Here is a 24,669-nt window from a genome sequence, read left to right as displayed (position 1 = left end):
ATTTTGCCAGTGCTGTTAAGACAAAGTTAATTGCTATTCTGGAAAATGTCGGCTGTGGCGTTGCGTGAAGACTACTGCTTCTAGTTCTGAAATCGCACGTTCGTGTCCGGTTGCAAATATAAATTACATATTGTAAAACTAATTTCATATGGAATAACCTAAATACTCAAATACCATAAAAACTAAGTTAGATAATTTTTTTAAATACAATTTAAGAATCAGGTATGGAGCATTTGGCCCGGATGTGTTGAGAGACGAACACTTGGGCTCACTGACATCCAAATAGTAAATTGGACGGCAAAAAAGTTGCGGTTTTCCATCGGAATTATTTTGATTGAATAAAGATTTTTATGCAGACATTTTCAGCTTAAGTTCTTCTATCAACTAGAGTGGTTTTTTAGAAAAAATATTTTCAAAAACTAATTTTATTTTTAAAAACTCCGATTTTTTTAGATATTTTAATATCGGCTCAGGTGACATAAATTTAGGTATTTTTCTAAAATATTAAAATATAAGTAATACGTTTTATAATTCCGATGGAAAAACAGTAGCGCTTTTTTTGTTTGTATTGGTAGTGATGCCCCCTAATGCATATATATTTATTAAAAAAAAATTCAGTTTTAAGGAAAATTTATTATCAATTGAATTTTTTTATATTTTTCATACTCTCTAGTTTTTCATTCAGTCTTTTTCGGCAATTTTAACCTTTTAGTTGGCAATTTCATACCACACAGACAATTCCGATGTAATAGATATTTTGCAACTAAAGATAATTACAAATTGTTTCTTATTATAGAATACTGTAACTTGACTTTGGTTCAATCACAAATTTTTCATTCGTATTTTTATATTATATATTTTTTAATTTTGCATTCTCTATATGCAATTCTGAGTTTTAAAAATGTGCGCGCACTTTTAAATGTACTTATGTATAAATATGTATGTTTTTTATTAACGTTTATGAAACCCACTTTGCATTTAATTCACTAAAAATTTCGCATAAATTCATTCATCATCATCAGTCATCAATATGTATTTTTATTTCATAATTTTTAAATTTCTTGTAAATTTTCATTCTGAATTTTTAATAAATCACTAATTAATCATTTTAAAACTTTATTCACTTTATGATTATCCGCTTTTGTTATTATTGCGAAACGTACTTTGACGAAATTCGCGCCGAACTGAAATCTTTATCCTGCCGCTGCTTGCTTTTATAAGTGCGCTTTGCCCCGGTCATCGTTTCAAAGTCGGCTTTGTCTGTTTGCTTAGATTTGTGTATCCTTTCGGGATGTCGGTGCTGTGATATTGCGTGCTATGTGGTGAGTAATTTTTTTTTTTTTTAATTTTTGTTCACCACATATACGAAGTGGTTGTAATTTTCTCTTCAATTTCGAACTAGGATTTTGTTTTGCTCCACTCGTTCTTGTTTCAAATTTTTCTTTTGTTGTTTACTTTCATTTATCTGGGCTTCATTTGGGATGCGATAATTATGTGCAAGTGTACGAGTATTAGCTGCTGTGGTGAGCTTTTCTATTTTCCTTATCACTGCTGGCTGATAGGTTGTGAGCAGCAGCAACAGCATCCTGCGATGTGTTTATGTGGATGTGTTTATATGATTGTGTGCGTACGCGCTAATGCTCAATAAATATGTATGTATGTATGCAGCTTCGGAACACGTGTCCGGCAAGCGGCATAGAGTTTTACCGGCATTAAATGCAAGAATACGCCGCGCGTAAAAGAAGCTTAATTTTTTTAGGTTTTGAGAAATGTTTATGTACCGCGGAAGAATCTATATACTATATATGTAAACCAGTACTGTTTTAACAAAAAATTATCGAATTTGTTCAAACTTGAAATTGTTGTATTTAGTAAAAACAAAAATTGTGACCACCATTTTTTGTGTGTCGAATTTAAACGTTTATAGTTCACAACGATAAAACATAAAAATTTCACAATTCTTCGAAATTGGAATTATTTTGGAAGTTATATGTATGTATGTATGTAGCTATTCACTTTTTCGAAATTCTTTGGAATTTATTTATTTTCTAGCAATTGGTGATTCCGATTCTGCTGTTTCTGTTTAAACAGTTTCTGGTGATACTGTTAGATTTTTTCGTCTGATCCGCTGATAACTGATGGCTGAATACTTGGAGATGATGATGTACTTACTCGCGCTTTTCTAATCGTTCTTAAGGTTTTGTTACCCTAGTCCACCACCAGCTGCTTAGATTGCATCCTATAAACATTCGCACCTATTTTGGAGACCAAAAAGTCGCAGACTTCTGAGTTGTAACCCTTTTTATTAGCTCAAAAAAGCGTGAGAACAGAGCACATTTCCCTTCTTAGAAGGGTACGCTAATACGAATTCAATTTAGGAGTCATATTAGAGTCTTAAATATGACGCTTTTCTGAGTCCTAAAAACAAATATTCTTTACAATTCTGATTATTAATAAAATTTTACTGCTTTGTGAAGCTTGTTCCAGGCCATTTTGAACACTCCCTATGAGAGCGTTGAAATTTTTTCCGGAACAACAATAACACAGTAACGGTAATACAGTAATGGCAGTAACAATAACAGCCAATTTCACGAAAGCAATTTAAGAAACCGGCTGGAAATTAGAAGGCTTGTTTGATTTTAAAAGCGTTCTGCGCTAGTTTAATGCTCGCGAAAAAACTCGTTAGCAAAGAGCTGAAGTAGCAACAATGCATAAGCCTTTTAAAACGTATCTGTAAAGATGGGGATACACTGAGGGAAAAAAATATTAAAATCAAATAGAAACGTAATGGATCATACTATAAACGTCAACGAAAGTACTGTATATTGGTAAATATTCAATTCAATTACGCGCATATTAAAATGACCGCGTTCGTACTGAAAAAGCATCCGTGAAGTGAATAATCAAGACAAAAACTAAAAAAAAATTTAATTTGCATGTTGCCTGCAGCGGAATTCGAACCCGACCATCTCCGGACATCAACAACTTGTGGCAAGCATCTTTGAGCACTCAGCTACACCCAGGCATATAAATTTGCTTTCAAATGTTGAATATCCATCAACACCACAGCACGCGATGTGTATAAACATGTATGTACAGAGCGGCGCTCTGCATGCTTGGGGTGCGTATGTACACTCATATATATCTGAACAGTCAAATACGTGCGTTATAAATTTTGTATGAAAATATTATTTTTAAATTCGAACATTTTTAAACGATAATCAAATATAAAGTATTAATTTTTACTATGCATTATTTCCCTCAGTGTACACGACATAGGTTCGTGCAAAAAATATTTGGATCGCGATCCAAAATGAGAAATAGTGGCACTGACAAAATTAGTTCAATGAAGAGACCGAACTAGCCAACTAGTTCATGGAGATGAACTGGTTCTTTAGTTCTTTAGTTCAAGAACTTCCCAACCTAATATGTACATATTTATGTGGGTATGTACTACTTAAAATTAATTTGAAATCCTCATGAAATTTCATTAGTGGTAGATGACAGGACCCGCAGGAGCCGTGGTATATATGTGAAAAACGTCGGATTGGCCGGAATCGCGATTGATTATTTAGTCCGGCACCCATCTCGAATACATGCTTAGGGCCGTTTTCTCAAGTAACCTGTAACTTTAAAGCTCACTTTACATTTAAAGGTTTCATTAAAATTCATGATTGTGTCTAAAGTAAAGAGTTTTATTATCGGTTTTAAATTGACATAGCTTTATTTTTAATCCAATCTTTAAATATAAAGTGAGCTTTAAAGTTAAAGGTTACTTCAGAATACGGCCCTTAGTATGTGTAAAGCAGGAATGTTACTCATACGCCCCAGCACCCAAAAAAATTCATTGTAAAACATTCTTCTTCTATAAATTTCCGAGCTTCAGGGAGGGGTTTGTTGAACAAATTCATCACCTTTTAATGTTGCTCTTCCTTATGGCGTTTCTTTTCAAAAAAAATTTCGCCTTTTTATTGCCCTCTTTTTAGTCTTTGTGCGCAGAGGGCAATGAGAAGGCAAAATTTTTCGGTAGAAAAGAAAACGCCATTAGTGAATTTTTGATTGCTAAAAAATTATTATCAGTACGAATACTATGAAGGCGCGTGCTCGTGAAAAAATATTCAATTTGTCGACATACATAAATACATACATATCTACATTAGGGCGGGCCTATTTGTATGGGAGATTTTTCCCACTATGCGCGTATAGCACACAATTCTAAGCAAATTTGCCAAATAAACAATAGGTCTAAAATCAATTTGGAGTTTGCCAAATTGCGAAAATAGGTTTCTTAGCATTTTGCTGTAGTGTCGTAAAGAAGTGCTGAAATTTTATATAAAAACATGCTATACGGATTTTTTGGTATGAAGAATCCGTTTCTGCACTTATTACTTCAACCATAGGGCGAAACAGTGAAAATTTTCAAATTTTCTTAGAAACCTATTTTCGCGATTTGGTAAACGCCAAATTGATTTTAGACCCATGGTTTCTTCGGCAAATTGGCTTAGAATTATACGTAGAATACTCCTATGCTTTACGCGCATAGCCAAAAAATCGACCCGCCCTAATGTACACATCTACTAATGTATATAAGCCCATATTTATAAAAATATGCGCACATATCTCGAATAAAAAAAAATTAAATTTACAATACTGTCACTTCAATTTAAAGACGCAACATTTGTGAAATCAATATGATTTCCATCTTTCAAGGGCAGAGATACTATGACTCATATACATACTAGTATGTATGTGTATATCTATCAAGGCCGGTGTATATGTATAGGATTAAAGTTCACCTTAAATTAACGCGGAGTAGTTGGAAAGCTAACTGCTCAAGCGTGGCCACGTGTGCGAGCTTTGTCAATTCAAGCCGTGCGAGGCTAGGGCAACAAAAACAACGTCAATCATTCAAGTAATCTGAACAAGGCAACATTGACTGCAATAGTAAAAATAACAACCATGAAGGCAGGGGGATTCGAAACAAACCAATTGTCATCAAATAAATTGAGATTTCAACCATTTAAGCGACAACCTTGCCTCTGTTGATTCCCCAAAGAGTAAGTAGCCTATGTGCATTGGGGTGGTCCAAAAACAATAAAGATGTTTTTTTATTGGTCGTCCCGTTGCATTTTTCAGGGTTTTTGTGGGTTTTTGGCGGACCTATACATTATAGTTCTTAACAGCGGTCGTCCCTCGGCAGGCAATGGCAAACCTCCGAGTGTATTTCTGCCATGAAAAACTGCTTCTCATAAAAATACAATCGCCGTTCGGAGTAGGCGTAAAACTGTAGGTCCCTCCGCTTTGTGTGACAACATCAAGGCACGCCACAAATCGGAGGAGAAGCTCGGCCAAACACTAACATATGTGTACGCGCCAATCTATTATTATTATTATTATACATTTTAGTTGCAATGAAAAAATGGTTAAATAAACCATTGAGTATTATTACTGGGACTCTCCTGCAGATAAACAAAGCTTTCTAGTAGAAAAATATTGATTTTTAACTATTCTATACCGTTTGTACGAAAAGTTGTTTTTCCCCCATATAAAATACATGGAAAACAAAATAAAAAATAAGGGTATATTTTTTCGTATAGAACAATCCTAGGGGGTGAGAGCATAAAAATTCCAACTTTCATTTTTCACATGCATTTTGGACCACCCTAATGTGCATGCATCCGCACATGTACTATGTATTTACATATGTGTGTGCTAACTTATATATGTACCATTTTCTTGTTGTAATATACTGCAGGGATATCACATGCTGCCGGTGCATTGCTGTTCCAGAGCATTTATCTTGGCAATTTATTGCTAATTTCTCGCTGATAGCACATTTATGGCCATTGTTGGTGTGCTTGTTGTTTTTTTTTTGTTTTCTTTGTTTTGGTTTCTTTTGCAAAAGTATTGCCCTCACTTTGTTACAAATGCGAAATGAATATGTGAAGCATTTTAAAAGGACACTTACCCTTAATATCCTATACGGACTGTCACGCAACAGACAAACTTGTTCAGTTGTTTCCGGTTGCAGTATGGACTCGAGTGGCGTGTCTGCATCCTCAATCTCGGCACGTTTACCCGCCGAGGTGGCGCGTTCGATTATCATGGAAAATATCCAGAACTGTGGCAAATGTGTGATTAAAAGTAAGCAAAGAACGTTCGAAGTAGGCGAGAGAGCGAAAAAAAATATAAAAAAAATTAAATTGGTAAATTGCAGTTTTCAAAATGAATCATATTTATTTTCAATTTCAGTGAACTTTATTAAATTTTCTGTTGACCATTGACCTTACTTACTTTGCTTTGTTGTCTTTTATTTCTATATGACCGGGGGAGTAGTTTAGGTTGCGCTTCGGCTAGTTCGGGCGATATGCCATGCTGGCTGCTGTTGTATAAACCATTCAATAATTTCGGCATGTCGACTTCAGTGAAACGAAAAGGCGACAAGGTAATCGGACTGCTGAAAATCGTAGAAAAATATATAAAATATTTATTATTAGATATGGAATGTATTTAGTATGCTATATGTAGTAGCACTTAAACTATTGCTCATCAAATTAATTAATTCGATTAGTTTCAACATTTCCACCCAATGTGGTCTTTTTTTTTTAATACAAACATACGTATGTATTCATTTAGCCTAACGCGAAAGCAAAACCCCCGCGCCCATTCCATTTACACATTAAGTGATTATAATTTAATTATTGCTATTTATTTTATTGGCATTAATGATACCTAAAGGTGCTACTAGTTGATGTATTGTATTTATAAATTGTTTATATGAGTATATGTATGTATGTTTGTTTTAGATAGACTGGCAAATTACGAAAACAAGTGCAAGCACGCTTATCACCGTATATTGGCGCTGTACGCCTTTTATTTAATATGGATAATTAAATATCTAATACTTAGATAGGCGAACAGTCCGCTAAAGTACCGTGATCGATAATAACATCTCTCAGCAACTTAAATTATGAATTTGGTAACGTTAAATTGCATTTTTGCATTAAGATCCATCAAAATTGAAAGCACTTCGTAAATTTGTGAACATGGCAAAATTCGCTCATCGTTATGTGAATACACTTTGATCTAAAAGGTTTAAGTGCAACCGATATCAAAGCCGACTTGTTCTCTATTCTGGGGAAGTATACTCCTTTGTTTACAACGATTAAATATTGTGAGATCACTACGACAGAAAATGTAAAGAAAATCCACAAAATCATATAGGACGACCTAACCTAACCAACTAAAAGTGGAGATTTACATGGGCGGATCTCGATCCCCCTCTGACCTCCAATTTATCCCTATATATATATAAAAAATAGTACCCTGATAGCTAACTAAGTTTAATTTGAGCTACGCCCTTGGATATATAGCAGATATGGTAGGCATTTAAAGAAGTACTTTGGTCAAAATTGAGCGCAGACACCGATGTACAGTGGTCCAAAACTGCGGATTAGTCTTCATCATTCACTGAAGCCGCTAAGCTTTCAACCAATTTGATGAACCATTTTTACTTAAAGCTTATAAAATTAGCAAGAGCCTAGTTGAGCCCGATTTTTGAATAATGCACTTTTGAAGCGAATATAATGAAAACTTGATGAAAGCTATTGTAGGGTTCCCTCAAATCGAAAAAAAATTATAAGAAAAATTTTAAATGTTTTAAAATGTTTCATTGAACCTACGTGATGCTATACATTGTAGTAAAAGGAAACATAAAAAGGATGCTCCTAAACTTTTCTAGGCAGTTATTTAGGCAAATCAGGCGCTCAAGGCCTCATTTGATAAACAGGAGAAATTATAGAAATACAATATTGAATAAAAGTCTATTCGAAAATAGGCGGATTTGGAATTTGTTTGACGTACTAGAATGTGTAAGTAGTGTGAGAAATTTAGTTTGTCGGTATGAAAGAAAACGCCATAAATTTCAACTAATTTTTAATTCACCCTGTTACTGTCTATTGGAGAATAATTATTATTTTAATTTAGAAATCTTGATTGTGTTGGCATAACAAAAATGAAAATAGTGGAAAAAAGCAAACGATAATTTACAAGGCGTACTTAGCACGGTGCATAGGCAACTGGCTGAGTCAGTGGGATCGTCGGTTCGAATTATTGGTGCTTTTCCACAATAAATTTTCATTAAAAACGGCCTAGAGCTCAATAAAATTTTTTGAAGAACTACGCAATTTAAATTTTTTAAATTTGAATTTGAATTTTATTTTTTACGAAATTCCCATAAGCGGACATCTCTAATAGGTGCAAAAAAAGTAGGTGACCAAAGATATTTTTTGTAAATTTTTTCATCTGTACTCTGTGGAAAAAGTAAAAAATAATATTTCTCAGTCCCATAGAATATGTTCTGATAACTTTTGATTTGGAAATTTTAGCAAAAGTCATTATAAACAAACAAAGAAAATGTGAAAATATTTGATGAAATTAAAAGTACAGGCAGTTAAAAAAAGGGAAATCTAGTGCATGTGCGTCAATATAAAGATGTCAGAAACACCGTTTTTCAAGAAAAAGAAAGTTTACTAGGAAAACAGGTTTTTCATCGAAAAATCATAACTCGGGAAAAACGAATTTTAGTTACTAGGCGTTCAGTTAAAATGGAATTCAAAGTGTCTTGTTAACGATAGAGAAGTTTGAGAAAAAATAAAAATACACTTTTTGAGATATTAAACCTCCAAAAATTTTTGCACTTTTTTATTACTGTTAAACTAAAAATAAATAATAGCTATTGAGCCATTCATTTTAACTATATCTAGTAGACCAAATTATTGAAAAAATTTTAAAGCAAAAATTGTTGAAATCGGTCAATTTTTGGCAACATTTGGAGAAACAAGTTCGCGTGGATGACGGAAAAATCTATTTTTGAGCAAAAAACAAAAATAAAATTACATATAATTGTCAAAAAAAAATTTTCTGAGCCAAAAGAGAAAATACGTGTATAATTATTTTGACCAAGGAGTTTCATAAATAAATTACGTTAAAAAATAATATCATGTTCCGAATAGACCGGTTGATGGAAGGCATCTCAAAATAAAATTTAATGTTCGGCAAAGCTGCATACAAAATATTTCTAAGAAGACTTATTAAAAAGCTCGAAATTTTTACCAAAGTTTTTTAAATGTTGCACAAACAGCGAAATTTAGATTTATAGGGATTTTGTTAAAGAACAAACTATATTTTTATAAGCAAATAATTAAAATAAATCTTGTCGTATATGCTAGTGTCGTAAAATTATATGGTAAGCACTATAGCGAACGCTTCGAATTTATTTAAACTTAAATTTTATAAGCATCAATAATTCAGAGTTTTTCTGTAGTCCGCTATGCTAGCTTGTATTTTTAATATACCATTCAACCATTTTTGTCAATTCCCAATTACGCTTTGAACTTACGTACCCATAGTTAGTTTATTTGATCATAAAAGTACATATTTTAATTGTAATTTTTAGGCTTATAAACCGATTTACGACATCTAAATTTTTAACCTACTTCCACGCCTGTTTCGTTTCCATTGTGTGGTCAACATTTAGCTTCCAAATAATTCAAATAGTCCGCACTTAAATTTTATTCGTTGACTCGGAGTGAAGAACTTTCTTCGCGCGCGACTAAAAACGAATTAGCAGGCTTACGCAAATGACTTGCAGTTATATTCCTTTCAAAAGGACATTTGAACATATCAGAGCGCTCGGAATAAAATTTGGCAGATGACGAAAGCAGCCAGTCAAGTGAGACTTGTTGAATAGATAAATAGAAATGTAAATAAACGGATATGCGATATGGAGAAATTCATATGAGAATGTACATATGTATATACCTACATATGTATGTATGCGGGTGGCTCTAAAAAATATCAGCATATTTTTTCTTTAATTATATTTTGTTCTTCGTAAAAAATTATGACATCAACGAAAATTTCAAACTTTTAAAGAAATTTTTAGGGGTCCACTAACGGGGTTTGAAAAAAATACCATTTTTTATAGTCGCTAAAATTTAACCAAATTTTAACATTTGAGAGAGTAAATCGCGAATCGCTCAATCCGAAGCTTTAGGATTTAGGGTTTAGGATTTTAAAATTTTATGAAGAGTCAAGCGATCAGCTGAGTTGCATGCGTAAACGAAGAAAGAAAGTGTTGTGGGCAAATATATCACGTACATATGTATTTGCATTTGCTCTTACTTAATAAAGTTAGTTTGTTGTTTGGTAGTTCTTTAGTTTCTTGTCCGAATAATAGGGGAACCGACCAATAGTGTGTAGGCGCGATTTATGTATCGTTGCTTTTGATTAGCCACTAATACAAAGTTTGACTCTTCCTTTTAGGATTGACCACAACCATACATAATATTCCATAAGTACATACATATGTATGTACATATGTACAAAGTTATGTATGAATGCATGCACATTAGGGGGTGCTTGAAAATAATATATATGGGGCGTTCCATACCAAAATGGACACTTCATGTGTTTGATTTGATTAAAATTAAGTTAGTTTTAAGGTACTGCAAAATTGCGTTGATTTTTAATACTTTTTATGATGACAACTTTTTGCACTTTTTTTCTTGTGGAAGAAAATGCGTATAACCGTTTTCAAATAAAGTTAAAAAAAAAAATTAAGGCCAGTTTTGCAGTCGCTTAAAACTTGCACTTTATTATACCAAAATTTAATGGGCTACAAAACTGCATACTCAAAAATTAATTAAAAAATGTTTACTCATTTTACTCAACTTTGGTGTGAAAAAAAAATTCATAACTCAAGTTATTGTAGAGTGCACCCCGTAATTCTATTCTTAAATATTGCGCAATACTCAGAGCTTATATTCTGAGTTTTTAATTTTTTTTTGAGATGGCATATTTTCAAAAACTTATTTTTTATCAAAAAATGTTTACGTGAAAAATTATCGAGAAAAAAATTTTGATGTGTGTATGTGTGATTTTTTTCAAATTTTTTCCTCGCCCCGTTCTCGAGATATTTCGTAAGCTGTTAAATCGATTTGTTTTTGTTTTGTGCTGTAAAGTTTTTAAACATGTATCAATCAAGCTGAAATTTCATATTTATTTATTATTTATATTTGTCCATGAACCCTAAAAATTTGAAACACACTCAGTCAATAAAATTTAGGCACAGCGAATTTTTTACAATATGGGCAACTATTTTTTAAATATTTTATTTTAAGCTATTTTTTTTATGGTTAATTCTATAACAAAACCTCCAAAATTTAGAGTTTCAAACCTTGTGCAAAATTAAAGAAAAATCTGCAAAATTTCAGTAAAATAGTGCACCCTTTTATTTACGCTCTCTAGAAAAAAGTTAAGTATGCAGATTTTTAGACCATTCACTCTAAAATAAAAAAAAAGTGCAAGTATGAAGAAGCTAGGACTTACCAAGGATTTTTGGCAAAAATGAACGAACATTATTTTATATGGAGAAAATGAGCGACACCTTGAACAAAAAAAAATTGGCAAAAATCAATGGTAAGTCCTAGCTAGCCCAAACTTGCATTTTGTTATACTAAAATTAAGCGGGCTAAAAAACTCCGTACTCAATTTTTTCGAAAGAGTGTAAATAAAAAGTATAATATTTGGATGAAATTTGGCAGAATTTTCTTTAATTTTGCATAAGTTTGAGAATAAACGAAATACTTCTACATTTTATGAATATTTCGAGGCGTGGAGGAATGCGCTTTTGCTAAGGTAGACACAAGCAGAGAAGTGTAACTAGAAATTTTTATTATTAGCTGAGGAATAAAGCCAACAAAGCCAACATATATGAAATACTTACAATACGTAGCTGTGTATTTGCATGCGTACATAAGTATACATATGTATGTACATTAGACTGCATCACTCCCCATTCAAAAAAAACCGGTACTGTTTTTCCATTGGAATTATAGAATCTATTATATTTTAAGACGCCCACCAAAATATTTTGGAAAAATATTAAGATTTACGTGAGTTGGACCTTTTTTGAAAATACATCCAAAAATGGAATTTTCTTATGAATAAAAATACTTTCTTAAAGATGTACAAACTAAACTAGAATTTATTTGAAAACAGTAAAAAAACAGCATCAAAAATCTCATTATTACGATTCCGTTGAAAAAAATTTTGAATATTTTTATGCAGATTTTTTAAGCTTAATCTGTTTTGTCACCTGAGGGAACTTTTTTCAAAATTTCTTTAAGAAACTATTTTTATTCATAAAAAACTCAATTTTCGGAGGTGTTTTCAAATTGGTCCAACTCACGTAAATCCTAATATTTTTTGAAAATATTTTGGTGGACGTTTTAAAATATAATAAATTTTGCAATCCCGGCGGAAAAAATTCAACTTTTTTTGGCAAAGCAGTCTAATGTACATATATGAATATGTAAAGCTACATATCATAGATATTTACATTAGGGAGAATAGTTTTATTTGTCACCGCAAAGTTTTACCAGTTTCAGTTATTTCTTTTGAAAATGATTAGAAAGAACTTTGAAAAAACAAACATTGTTATGCGATTTTGCCCAAAAAACAAAAAAATTTATCCCGCGGGCGTTATTTCCCCTCCGAAGGGGAATTAGCGCCCACCGACAAAAGGCAATAAAGCCCGCGGGCTCTATTTCCTTTGCGAAAGAGCACTATAGGCGGCGGGATTTATTTTCCCAAGAAAAGGAAATAACACCCGCTTGTTTTATTTTATAAAAAAAAGGAAACAAAGCCCGTGGGTATTATTTCCTCTGCCTTCATTTTACTGAAAAATATCAACTATAATTTTGTATTAAGATCTGAAGGCATACATTTGCATAAAATGGAATGTTTTTTAAACTAATTACTCTATTTTTGCATACAGTGTATGCCGCGTTTGAGCGCCACCAGGCTCGCTTCCTCCCTCGCTATTACACCCGAAAATTTATTTGTTTATATACTTACATAATTTAAATGCTCTATATGTTTTAACGATGACGAGTTGGTTGTTTGTGTACCCGCGCCGCAGAAATACTGTGATGACGCACGGGCTGATTTAACTGAAAAGGCGGCTGAAAATTTCAGAAACAACAAAAATGAGTAAAGGGCAGAATAACATAAATCGAGCCGTGGTCGAGTGGTTTGTATGACATTAAGGCACACACCGCCAATCGGAGGAGAAGCTCGGCCAATCATTTTAAACTTAGCACAGATTGTTTTGCAGAGCACAGTAGGAATCTACTTTTTTTTTCTTTTTTTTTTCGTAGGAGAGGGAAATGCTTTATGCACTGGCCGGGGGCGCTAGTCTCTATACTACCTTCCCCGCCCGCGCAAGAATCCCGCATCTGGCACCGCAATTCTGCATGTCTTCAGATGCAGGAGCGCGCTGTTAGAGCCTTGGGGCTGCTCTTTTGTAGGGGCGTTTCATTCGGGTGTCCTCAGTAGACAACCGTCCTCTCGTTTGCAGCGGAGTACGAATTTCACGTATCTCGCAACTGCTTCCCACTTTTCTGCGCTGGAGATCATTACCCCAACTATGTTGTTCGGAGTTATGCCTCCGTGTCTTTCTTCCAACATTCTGCGCGAAATCAAGGAGTGTTCGCAGGTGAAGAATGTGTGGTACACGTTATCTTCGACGTTTCCACAGTAGTGACAGAACGGTGAGTCCACCCTTCCCATTCTATGAAGATATTCTCGAAAGTAACCATGACCGGTGAGGAATTGCGTCAGGTAGAAATCGACTTCCCCATGTGGTCTGTTCAGCCATGTTTGAAGGTCGGCTATCAGGGAGTGCGTCCATCGAACTTTTGTGCTCGCGTTCCAGTTTTGTTGCCACTGCTGGATCAGTTGCTCGCGCGCCCTTGCCGCGGCAGCTGCTCGACCTATCTCGGTACTGAGATTGTAAATCTCTTTTCGCTCGTAAGCAAGTAGCTCAATTGGCATGACGCCAGAAATAACTAGAACCGCGTCCGCGTACACTGTACGGTATGCAGAAGCAATGCGTAGTGCCCCTCTGCGCTGTACCGAAGACATTTGAATCCGGTATTTTTTGACTTTCAATGCGTCAGCCCATATTTCTGCCCCGTACAGGAGCACCGATTGGACCGCTGTCATCAGAAGCTTCCTGCGGCATGGCTTCGGGCCGCCCAAGTTCGCCATCAGCCGGCTTAAAGCCGCCGTGCTCTGCGCAGCTTTTTCACATACTCCATGGATGTGTTCCCAGAATGTGAGTTTGCTGTCAAGCTTCACCCCTAGGTATTTTGTAGACCTAGAAGTCGTCACGAGTTGAGGTCCGACCATCATATTTATAATTGTTGGGATCCGTTTCCTGGTGAGGAGCACGATCTCCGTTTTGGCTGTAGCCAATTGCAGACCGTGATCGCTCATCCATCCACTGACGTTGCGCATGACCTGGTTTAGCTTGAGCTGCGCTAGCTGGACATTTCTTACTGTTATGACGGCGGCCACGTCGTCCGCGAAGGCGACAAGGAAGGCGCTCTCCGGCATTTCCGTGCGCAACAGACTGTCGTACGTGGCGTTCCAGAGGTCCGGGCCAAGTACAGACCCCTGTGCCGCTCCACCGGTTATATATAGGAATCTACTAATTTTCATACATATGAACATACATACATACAGAAATATGTATTAAATATATGCACTGAAATTTGTTAATTTTAGTTTCTTCTTATAATAAAGGAAAGCCAATATTTAGTTCAATGTTATCAATGTTATTAGTTTTTATTAAGTTTTGGATGTAGTCTAAAATGGAGACAAGAGCCAAAATAAAGATGAAATAACACCCGCGGACTTTATTTCATTTTTTAGGAAATGCAGCTCGCGGGCATTATTGCCCTATCGGAAGGGAAATAACGCCTACCGGCAAAAAGCAATAAAGCCCGCATGCTTAATTTTCCTTTCGAAAAGGCAATAACGCCCGCGGGTGTTAATTCACTGCACCCACCTACATTACTTGCATGAAAAGAAAACGCTCCACACAAGTTTTCCCTAATTGACGGGGCAGGAGTTGGGATATTTTGAAAACAGATACGTATTTATGGTCCGATTTGTTTCATATTTAGAACAGTAATGAAAAGAACAGTAAATGAAAAGAAATAACTCAAAAAAAATTTTGCCGTTCGGTGATGCGGGGGTAGATTTTTCTTTTTTTATTAACCTCTAATAAATGCTTGTCATAATTAAAAAAAAAGAAAAAATGCGTACATGCGTTATATGAAAAATTGTGGACGAGCGTCAGTAAAAAAATTGTCAAAAAACAGAGGTAATTTGTTGCTACTTTAAACTTATTATACTAAAACTTATTTGGCTATAAAACTGCATACTGAAAACACTTCTAAATATTCTAAGAACAAATTTTTTTTAGCAAAATTTTAAATTTGTGTTTGTATGGATTTTGTTAGAAAATGAACTTTATTTTAATTGAAAAACATATTTATACCAAATTGGTATGGAACCACCTGTGAGGTAACACCTTTCCTTTAAAAAAAATAATTATAGAAATCCGTTAACGTGGTCCAAAGTTATGTGGTAACATACATAAAAAAAACAAATAAAAAGATATTCCGACGAACTGATAACCTTCTCCTTTTTGTGAAGTCGGTTAATAATGGAAATTAAATAAAGGAAAATTAATCCAGAAAAAAACAGCGAAAAGCATAAGAGCTCTTACTGGATGAACGCAACCCAGGCGACCCACAAAAAGTTTTGGATATACCCGATTCTCACGCAGTTCGCATGAATGAGAGCATGACACGTTATCCGGCTTTTGTAACTGCATCGGATCCCGGTGACTTGAAGGGTTCGAGTGGCGTTTATCGCCCAGGCCAGGTGACGATTGTCCAGAATGTTGGAGAGGGCGCTGCAATCCTGACGCGTAGTACCAACCGAAACTTCTTCTGGGGAAGGGTGGCAAAGAAAATTAGCATCAGAGCGAAGGTTTAGCGACTTCTCCCTGCTCATTGTCCAATTTCTTGGCTAGTCTCTCAGATAACCAAAGACAGCGGGGTTCTTTGCGAGTATTCGCCTAAATCTGGCTGATTCATGACACGCTTTCACACTAGGTATTCCATGGCTCCCTCTTCACACTTCTAATTTCGGATTTCTATATCCACAGAAGATAACCCACTTTTACGAACCCTATTAAAAAGTGCCTTTTCCTGCCTATTTTGCTGTTTTATTTTGCCTTTTATATACATATTAGAGACAGTTTTATCATAATTATACATAAAACTATTTCAAACCATGGCGAAATGGTTAATCACGCGAAAATCAGTGTTAACTTTTACCCACACCAAAGCGATAAGCAACTGCAAATAAAATTTTCTAGAAAAACAACCGTTATCTGTTTAATTACATTACTATTAATTACAAAATATTTAGATAAGAATCGAATCAAATATTTATATCCAATTCACGAAATTATTAGTCATGCGCCTACGCTTATTAGTGTTCAATACGAGAGGATAGGTGCGCATGTTTGTATGTATATATTTACCTATATGTATGTACAAATATAAATTTACATGCATATATGTACCGCTCAATTAAATTAGCCTAAGTCGGTATAGGCCCATTCCCTTTAAAGAAAAAATTCATTAGGTTCCCAAACAATATTTTTAACGTTTAACTAGCCACAGGTGTAGTTCAAGATGCCCTTTTACTAGAAGCTTAATAAGAATAAAAAAAAAATATTATTTTTTAATTCACAGTCAAACCTTCTAACAAAAGCATAATTATGCTACCTTTATTTTATGGCACAGATATGTATGTGTGATTTGGTAGAAGTTATACTATATTAAATAGTTATTAACTATTTAACATTCTTAGTACGCAAATAATATATTATATCTAAATGAATTAAAAATATCTTTTTTAAAGATATCATCGTATTTAATTTGGCATTATGTGTTCGACACAAGCTTATTAAAAACAGCGTTAGACATTTTGAAAACAATATATGTATGTATGTATGTTTATTCTCTATGCTTTGCGCTGCAAGGGCGGTTCAGTAGGTAAGAAAACAACCTCCCAACAGGGCGTATGAGTAATATTTACATACAGTGACTCGATTTGATTTGTTGATTTGTTGATTTTCTTCATATATTCGTGATGTTTTTCGAGCTATTTTTGTTTTGTTATTTTTATATAAAAATATCGTCTAAGCTTTAACCAAAGCCGTGTAAATCACAGTTTCAAGCTTTATACAAAATTTAGGAAATTTCAACAAATTTTCATCAAAATTTAAAATTTTTTTATAATGAATTTTTAGACAATTTTTGGGTATGCAGTTTTATAGCCCCTTATAATTTTAGTCTAATGAAATGCAAGTTTTAATAGGCTAAAAAGTCGCGTTGATTTTTGAGAATTTTAGAATTTTTTCTCGGCGAGGGATTTTTGCACTTTTTTCATATAAGTATGAATTATGAAATAAAATGCGGGAGACCGTCAGCAGCAAAATTTCAAAATATCAACGCAAGTTTTTGTAAATTGTGCTTGTTATATTAAAAAACCCAAAAAAGTAGCCTTAAAAAAAATTCTCAAAAATCAACGCCATTTTTTAGCCGTTTGAGACTTGCACTTCATTAGAGTAAAACTACAACTGCTATAAAACTGCATACCCAAAAATTTGCTAAAAAATCAGAATAAAAAAGTTGAAATTTTAATGAAAATATTTTTATATAAAAGTAACAAAAAAATTAGCTGGAAAAATATTACGGATACTAAAAAAAAACCCACATGGTCATTTGTTTGAGTCACTGTATGTACAAAAAAACACTTTCCGCCCAGTTTATTGAACTAATTGATTTGACTCACAATTTTTAAAGGATTCCATAAACAAAATATTTATCACGTGTGCGAGAACTTTTTTCTCTGTATTCCTTTGGAGATATATTTTTTCAAAATTTAGGTTTTCTGACGATTTCCCAGAAAATTATACTACCTGTATTTATGATATAAATGGCTTCGTGCCTCAAAAGCCTTTTTGCCTTTCTGTAATGTGAAACTAGGCTTAGAGAAGTTCCGTAACGATATCAATTGGATCTAGCAATTCCTTAAAATTTTATTAGCTCACTCGGGTACAAATCATTCGGTTGATGATGGTCTTATTTTTTCATACTCTACAAGGTTTTGTTAAAATGGTATTTGACAGTATCCGAAAAGTTAACAAAACGCATCACTAGAGCAATGAACGAACGAGTAACAAACTCATTGATTTTTCTTAAAATTTCGTACCTTTTACTTCAATTTTGTCTGAATAAATGGGAAATTTTAAGAAAAAGCAATTGCTTATTTTTATTAATACGACCCATTACTGATTTTTTTTTTGTTATTGTTTTATTTATTTATTTAGTCTAGAAACAATATTTCTTACAGACTAGTTGATGAATGGTTTTGATTGCCTATTGAAATTTTTGAAAAATAAATTCATCGTAATTGGCAAAAAAATATGTAGTTTCTTTTTTGGGGCGGCCGGTAGAAACATTGTATCAACACAATGGTATAGATATTTTGCCAGGCGTTGACACAGCAGTGAAATTGCATCAGTTCTTTGTTCAAATACGCTCAGGAATGTAGCCAAACACGTAAATTTGTTCCAAAAATTATAATTGCGTAAAATTTGTAATTTTATCGTAAGTTGAACATTATCATTTGGCTGCAAATCTAGTTATTATTCTAGTGTTTTACCAGAATTTGCGCTTTGGCTTTGGAAAAACAAATTAAATTAAAAAAAGAAGAAATAAATAAAATATGTTAAAGGAAATAAAAAAATATGTATATTTAAAAAAAAATATAAGTACAAAGCAAAAATACAAAACATTTAAAAATTAAAAGAATATTGAATTAAGAATGAAAAAAATACATAAAGAAAGTTTCTAAAATTTAAAAGAAATTTGAATTAAAAAAGTTTTAAAAGTTAAATTTTGGTAACTTCTACACAAGATATGTACACTGCCTTCAAAAAGTATTGGCACCGCAAATTTTTCACAATAAATTTTTTTTCCAATATTTTTCCGCCATATTTTTATAAAAATATGGTTAATTCTAAAACAAAAACATAAAAATACAATTCGTAAACTTTGTGCAAAACTTACTAAAGTACAAGTTTTTAGTAGCTAGGAATTACTGTTGATTTTTGGCAATTTTTTCACGCTGTTTCTTCCATACAAAAAAATTTTTTCGAAAATACTTTATTTACATATATAGATAGAATGCAAAACACCTTCCACAAAAAAATATCTCTTGCGTTTTTTTACTAGAATTGATTGGGCTGCAAAACTGCATACTCGAAAATATTCTAAAAATCGAATTAAAAGTTTAAAATTTGCATGAAAATTCGCTGAGTTTTTGCGAGTTTTGCACAAAGTTTAGGAATTATATTATTATATTTTTTGTTGCAGAATTACCCACATTTTTATAAAAAATTGGCGGAAAAATATTACAAAAAAATTTATGCACATATTGTCAAAAATTTGCTGTGCCAATACTTTTTGCCAGCAGTGTAAATATATTACGTTATTTTTATACCTTTCATGGGCATGAAATGGTATTATAACTTTGGTCCGATGTTTGTAAGTACCAGAATAAGAAGAGATAGACCCATTAAAATGTATACTTAAATGCTCAGAACGTCGAGCTGAGTCGATTTAGCCATGTCCGTCTGTCTGTCTGTCTGTCTGTCTGTCTGTCTGTCTGTCTGTCTGTCTGTCTGTCCGTCTGTCCGTCTGTTTGTATGCAATCTAGTCTCTCAGTTTTCGAGATATCCGGATGAAATTTGGTAGGTGGGTGTATTTTTATAATGTATTAATCATTTGTCGGAACCGAAAGAATCGGACCACTATAACATATAGCTATCATACAACCGATAGTTCAGATATGAGATTTTTCGTTATAACTGCTCCATTTATGTAGCTAGGAACATGAAATTTTGCAGTGCTTCCACCCATTATCAACAGAAAACTTGGAGTGAAAATTACCAAGATCGGGTCACTATAACCTATAGCTCCCATACAACTGATTGTTCAGATATACTATTTTTCGTTATAACTCCTCCATTTAAGTAGCTAGAAACATGAAATTTTGCACTGTTGTCTCTCATTTTCAAACAAATACTTGTGAAAATGGCGAAGATCGGGTCGCTATAACCTATAGCCTCCATACAACTGATTGTTCAGATATGAGATTCTTTGTTATAACTTCTCCATATATGCAGCTAGAAACATGAAATTTCGCACTATTTTCACTCATTATCAACAGAAAGTGTACAGTAAAATTAACAAAGATCGGGTCACTATAACCTATTTATTGCCACCATACAACTGATGGTTCAGATATGGGGTTTTACTGTAAAACTCCTTTATTTGGACAACTAAAACCGATAAATTTCGTAAACTATTTTATAAATAATAATACAAAATCTACTGAGAAAATCGTAAAAATCTATGCTGTATAAGCTTTATCTCCTATAGCACTGATTGTTCAGATACCAGTTTTTGCGATATATCTCCTTTATGTAGGAAGCTAAGCCTATTAAATTGTGTTTCCGGTCACACAGCAGTGGAAATCACTTAGATTGGTGCTATATAAGGTATATCTTCCATACCTCTGATTGTTTGGATATGATTTTTTATATATGTGTCTCCTCTATCCATGTATGCTGCGAATATATAAATTTTTTCAAATGCAGTAATCTGTTAAAGTAAAATTTTCAGATGTTCATGAAAGGTATGAAGTCTTCGGCATAGCCGAGGACAGCGCTGCTCTTACTTGTTTTTACTAATATCTTTTTTAATATTTTCAATTCTCTTTTCCGAAGAAATCGTATGAATACAAAAAACTTACCCTGGCTATGTGAATGGTGAAATTTGATAAAAGTTCTTGACAAAGTTTTGTTTTTTTCCGAAACACTTCAACACTTTTACGGTTTCAATACTAACTGCCGCAAAAAGCAGACTCAAATGGCATTTTGTGACAAAATACAGACGCACACGACACCACAAAATATTTTTTTATTAGCTTTAATTGCGAAATACCAATCAGAAGAAATAGAAATTGGTTGATCGAACACTTTTCAACACTTGCACACCAGGGATTTCCAGGGAAGTGTTTTTTTAACACTTTGATTATTTTATTAGCGCGCAGTTATGGCCAATTTAACACCTAAAATTATTCGGAAAAATACCGTTAGCGTAATTAATTAAAAAATGGCATGCACATCACTTTGCAACAACTACATAAAAACGAAAAACAAAAGCAACACACGCGCCATATTGCTACTGCCACATGCAACATGCAGCAGAGACCAGACGTTCGAGAATTCGTGCTGGAAGCAAAGCACAAACACACACACGCAAACGTATGCAATTTCGGCACGTAACAATGTGTGCACCTGTGTGCGCCATTTTTTGTTTTTGACGGCACCTAAAATTCACGATGACTGCTCACTTTTTGTTTGAACCGACGCATGTGTATGCACCCCGGACGCAAAGGATGAATTTAATAAAAAAAAAATTGCTTGCGCTTTCGTTCCATGTCACAGCTGAGACGACGTTTGACTAACCTTCAAGATGCGACGTTGCGACAAATTTGCCAAGCTTTACATTTGTAGTTAACGTAACGAGAAAAAAGCGTTTATGTAGGTGATGCCCTTAAGTGGCGTGACGAGGCATTCACCCACTGGCGCTAAATACTCCAAGCAGCTCAAACGCTCGCAAAAGGACTGCACGGCTAAGCTGACTCGCTGGCCTGTCTGTCATTCACAATTGACGACTTGCTTTTCAATGTCCTCGCAACTTCAGAGTGTTGCTTTTTACGCTGCGCAATTTGCTTGACGGTCTATAATTAAAAAATCAACAATGGCAATGACAGCGTAGACGTAGTCAATTCTAGTATGTAAACATGTACATAAGTAGATGCTAATAAAATAAAGTATTTATGGCTTCCTCATGCAAATCCTCCCAACTTTTAGTTGCAAGGCGCGATAGTTGTTTCACACATATTAATCGGTCACATGCACAAACATACATAAGTATACACATACATACATATTAAAATATGTATCCTTTTATTACATCCCAAAGCTCACCAAGTGTATATTTCCGTTACTAACTAGTTGGATGTCCGTACGCGTTGCCTAATTGCGTTAAACTATTTCTAGTTTATGGATGAGTCTGCTGTCTGTGGATGCATCCAGACATTGTCACCGCCATTATCTATCATCGCGTGTTTGGCATTTGAAACGCTGATAAAGGCTTTAGTTGTTTTAATTGTATCTATTTTCCTTAATACATTTGCATATCTACACATAAACACCCGTATGTATATATGTACTACCCTGCAGAAAAAATTATCAATTTATAAAAAATAACCCATTTGTAGTTAGCTTTTTAAAGTGATTTCTATAAAAGACATATAACTTGTAGTTTGCTACAAAAAGCTAACTTGAAACTAGTTGAAAAGTAACGTAAATATCTATCCCCATAAAAATTTTACTTCAAATACACTTTCTTTCTGCACTTCACAAATACTTTTTCGAATTGAGGACAAATAAAAGGCACATTGAAATTTTATGTTATCATTTTTAAGTTATTTCTGACGAAGGTCGAATACGGGACTACCTACAGCACAATATCTAAACAAATATGAAATGTCATAAAATAAAGTAAATAAATAGAAAAGGTAAAAAAAACAAAAACAAACAATTATTTTGCTTTTCCTATTGATATTTTATGTCCAAAATTTATTAGTTACAAGTTAGTTGATATCTAATGCGGTGGTAACTACCCTTGACTATTTCGCGGTCATCGCCATAGAATTACAGTTAGCTATCCTCAAAGAAAAATGCAGTTAATAGTGACCTTTAGTTCCTTCCTAATCAACTCCAAGTTAACTTATAGTTAGATACATTTCCCGCAGGGTAGGTATGAATGTGAATAAATGGTACGATTTCATTAGTGAATATTTTTATGCACATTTCGTTATTTTATCATTGCCATTTCCTTTGTTACTTCTGTTTCTATGCATTAAAATTTCATATATCTATCTCGGCAGACAGTTCGAAAACGTCGTATCTCAAGATATTTTCTGTATTTGGAACTTATCTTGGACTCCAAACTCCTGCGGAGGACTGATGTTTATGCTACCACCTCTAACAATTTGTTTCCACAGAAAGCGAAGCCGTTCCGAGCTGAGTGAAGCTTTCAAATTGCTGTAGCTATATGAAAGTGTTCATACAGCAAGCTTCTTCAAAAGCCTTTTGTAGCTGAAAACAGTGTGAACACCAGTAGATTCGCCTTGTTCCATCTTGCTTCGCTCGGCGCCGCTCGACTTTCTGTATGAGCGCATCCTAAGGCTACGAGAGCGCTGATGGTGTATAAACGTCTAGCAGGCAAATCCTGGGAATGCACTCCAAGAACTCCAAAATGGATGTACATACATCAAAATAGTACGACCAATATTAGCCTATGAGGCAGTGGCTTCGAGTGGGGTGCGACGACTACTCTGGTAACGGTGAGTCGGACCATCATAAAGATTCAACGTCTGCATCTGCAAAGCGGAAGTCTGTGCCATCAGTGTCAATGTAGGCATCAACTTTCGCAGTGATTATTGAAGTGAGAGAATCCAAATTTTAAGTTAAAGTAAGGCTCTCTCATTTCTCGAGGTCAAATCCTCAGTGGTCCTAGAGTGTGTGTAGAAGCTGAATATAATGCTATCCTATTGTTATGGGTTCTAGGGAGATGAAAAAAATGAGGAAGCCGACCATTTAAATAGAATGGCTACCTTTCAGTAGGTCCCAACACGAGATAGGAAGTGCCCAGAAAGGAAAACACCAAACGGGTTCTTGTTAAGCTAAAATCTTACTAGGAAGGTACAATCCAGAAAAATTTAGGCTACTAATGGAACTACCTAAAGATAAACTAGGAAAATTTACAAGCATTTTGAAGGCCATTGTAAGCTAGAAGCCATTTGCATAAGCTAGGTACTATACAATAGCGTTATTTTCATATAAAAACCTGCTTACCCCCGGTTGCAGGTTGTGGCTCCTTCTATATTTATGTTATGGTCAATCCAAATGAGGTTAAAACGGTTATATTTAGCCATCTCCTGCAGAGAACGGCGACAGTCCAATCGTGTCTGAGCTTATAGCTCTAATTGTAACTTGGCCGTCTCTGAAAATTAAAGCATCTATTTCATTGGTATCGGCTCGCAGTTTATTAACAGGCTCCATTAATTTCTGCAACTTCAGCATGGAAGACATTACACTAGTTCGTTAAACAAGATGTGCAACACACGATAGGGGTTTGCGAGAAAAACCACCACATTACCGTTGAGCTTCGAACCATCAGTGAAAATTTTAATATTACCAGGTGCAATTGCTTTCCACCCATTGCGCCATGGTTTGATGCTCCGTAGATTTCTAACCAGAACCAGAGTTTGAGCACAGGGTTGCGCCCATCAGAGAAGATTTTTGAGAATAATTTTTGTGTGACGTCACACTGGGCAGTTGAGAGAGAAATGTCAAAACGCGAGCAAGAAACCAAAAAGAAATTTTGCAAGAAAAAACGTAAGCGAGTAGCACAAGTTTGACGTCATTCAAACAGCGATTCTGTCAACTTCACTGAGAGCTGAATAGCGGTACGAGATGGGCGCCACCTTTGATCTCTACATCGCACAGTGGTTCAAAACTGGATCAATTCA

The 24,669-nt window shown here is 34.3% G+C and overlaps 2 protein-coding genes across 2 annotated transcripts in view; both read right to left on the bottom strand.

Annotated features, from left to right (window-relative positions):
* Positions 1-21,125, bottom strand: part of LOC118747078 (transient receptor potential cation channel subfamily A member 1-like) — an 87,196-nt gene extending 66,071 nt beyond the window's left edge. Inside the window, exons 1-3 of the mRNA XM_036481071.1 lie at positions 20,815-21,125; positions 6,295-6,457; positions 5,969-6,121 (exon numbers count right to left, since the gene is read on the bottom strand). Coding sequence (XP_036336964.1) covers positions 5,969-6,121; positions 6,295-6,414 — 273 coding nt within the window. The 5' untranslated portion in view covers positions 6,415-6,457; positions 20,815-21,125. The remainder of the gene's footprint in view (positions 1-5,968; positions 6,122-6,294; positions 6,458-20,814) is intronic.
* Positions 1-24,669, bottom strand: part of LOC118747292 (integral membrane protein GPR155-like) — a 346,226-nt gene that overhangs the window by 244,508 nt on the left and 77,049 nt on the right. The gene's annotated exons all lie outside the window — the stretch shown is intronic.

The sequence above is a fragment of the Rhagoletis pomonella genome, unplaced genomic scaffold, assembly GCF_013731165.1.
Source record: "Rhagoletis pomonella isolate Grant_MI unplaced genomic scaffold, Rhpom_1.0 Rhpom_scaffold_00011, whole genome shotgun sequence".
Lineage (NCBI taxonomy): Eukaryota > Metazoa > Arthropoda > Insecta > Diptera > Tephritidae > Rhagoletis > Rhagoletis pomonella.
Note: the sequence above shows the minus strand (reverse complement) of the source record. Positions and strands in the feature narration are given on the sequence as shown.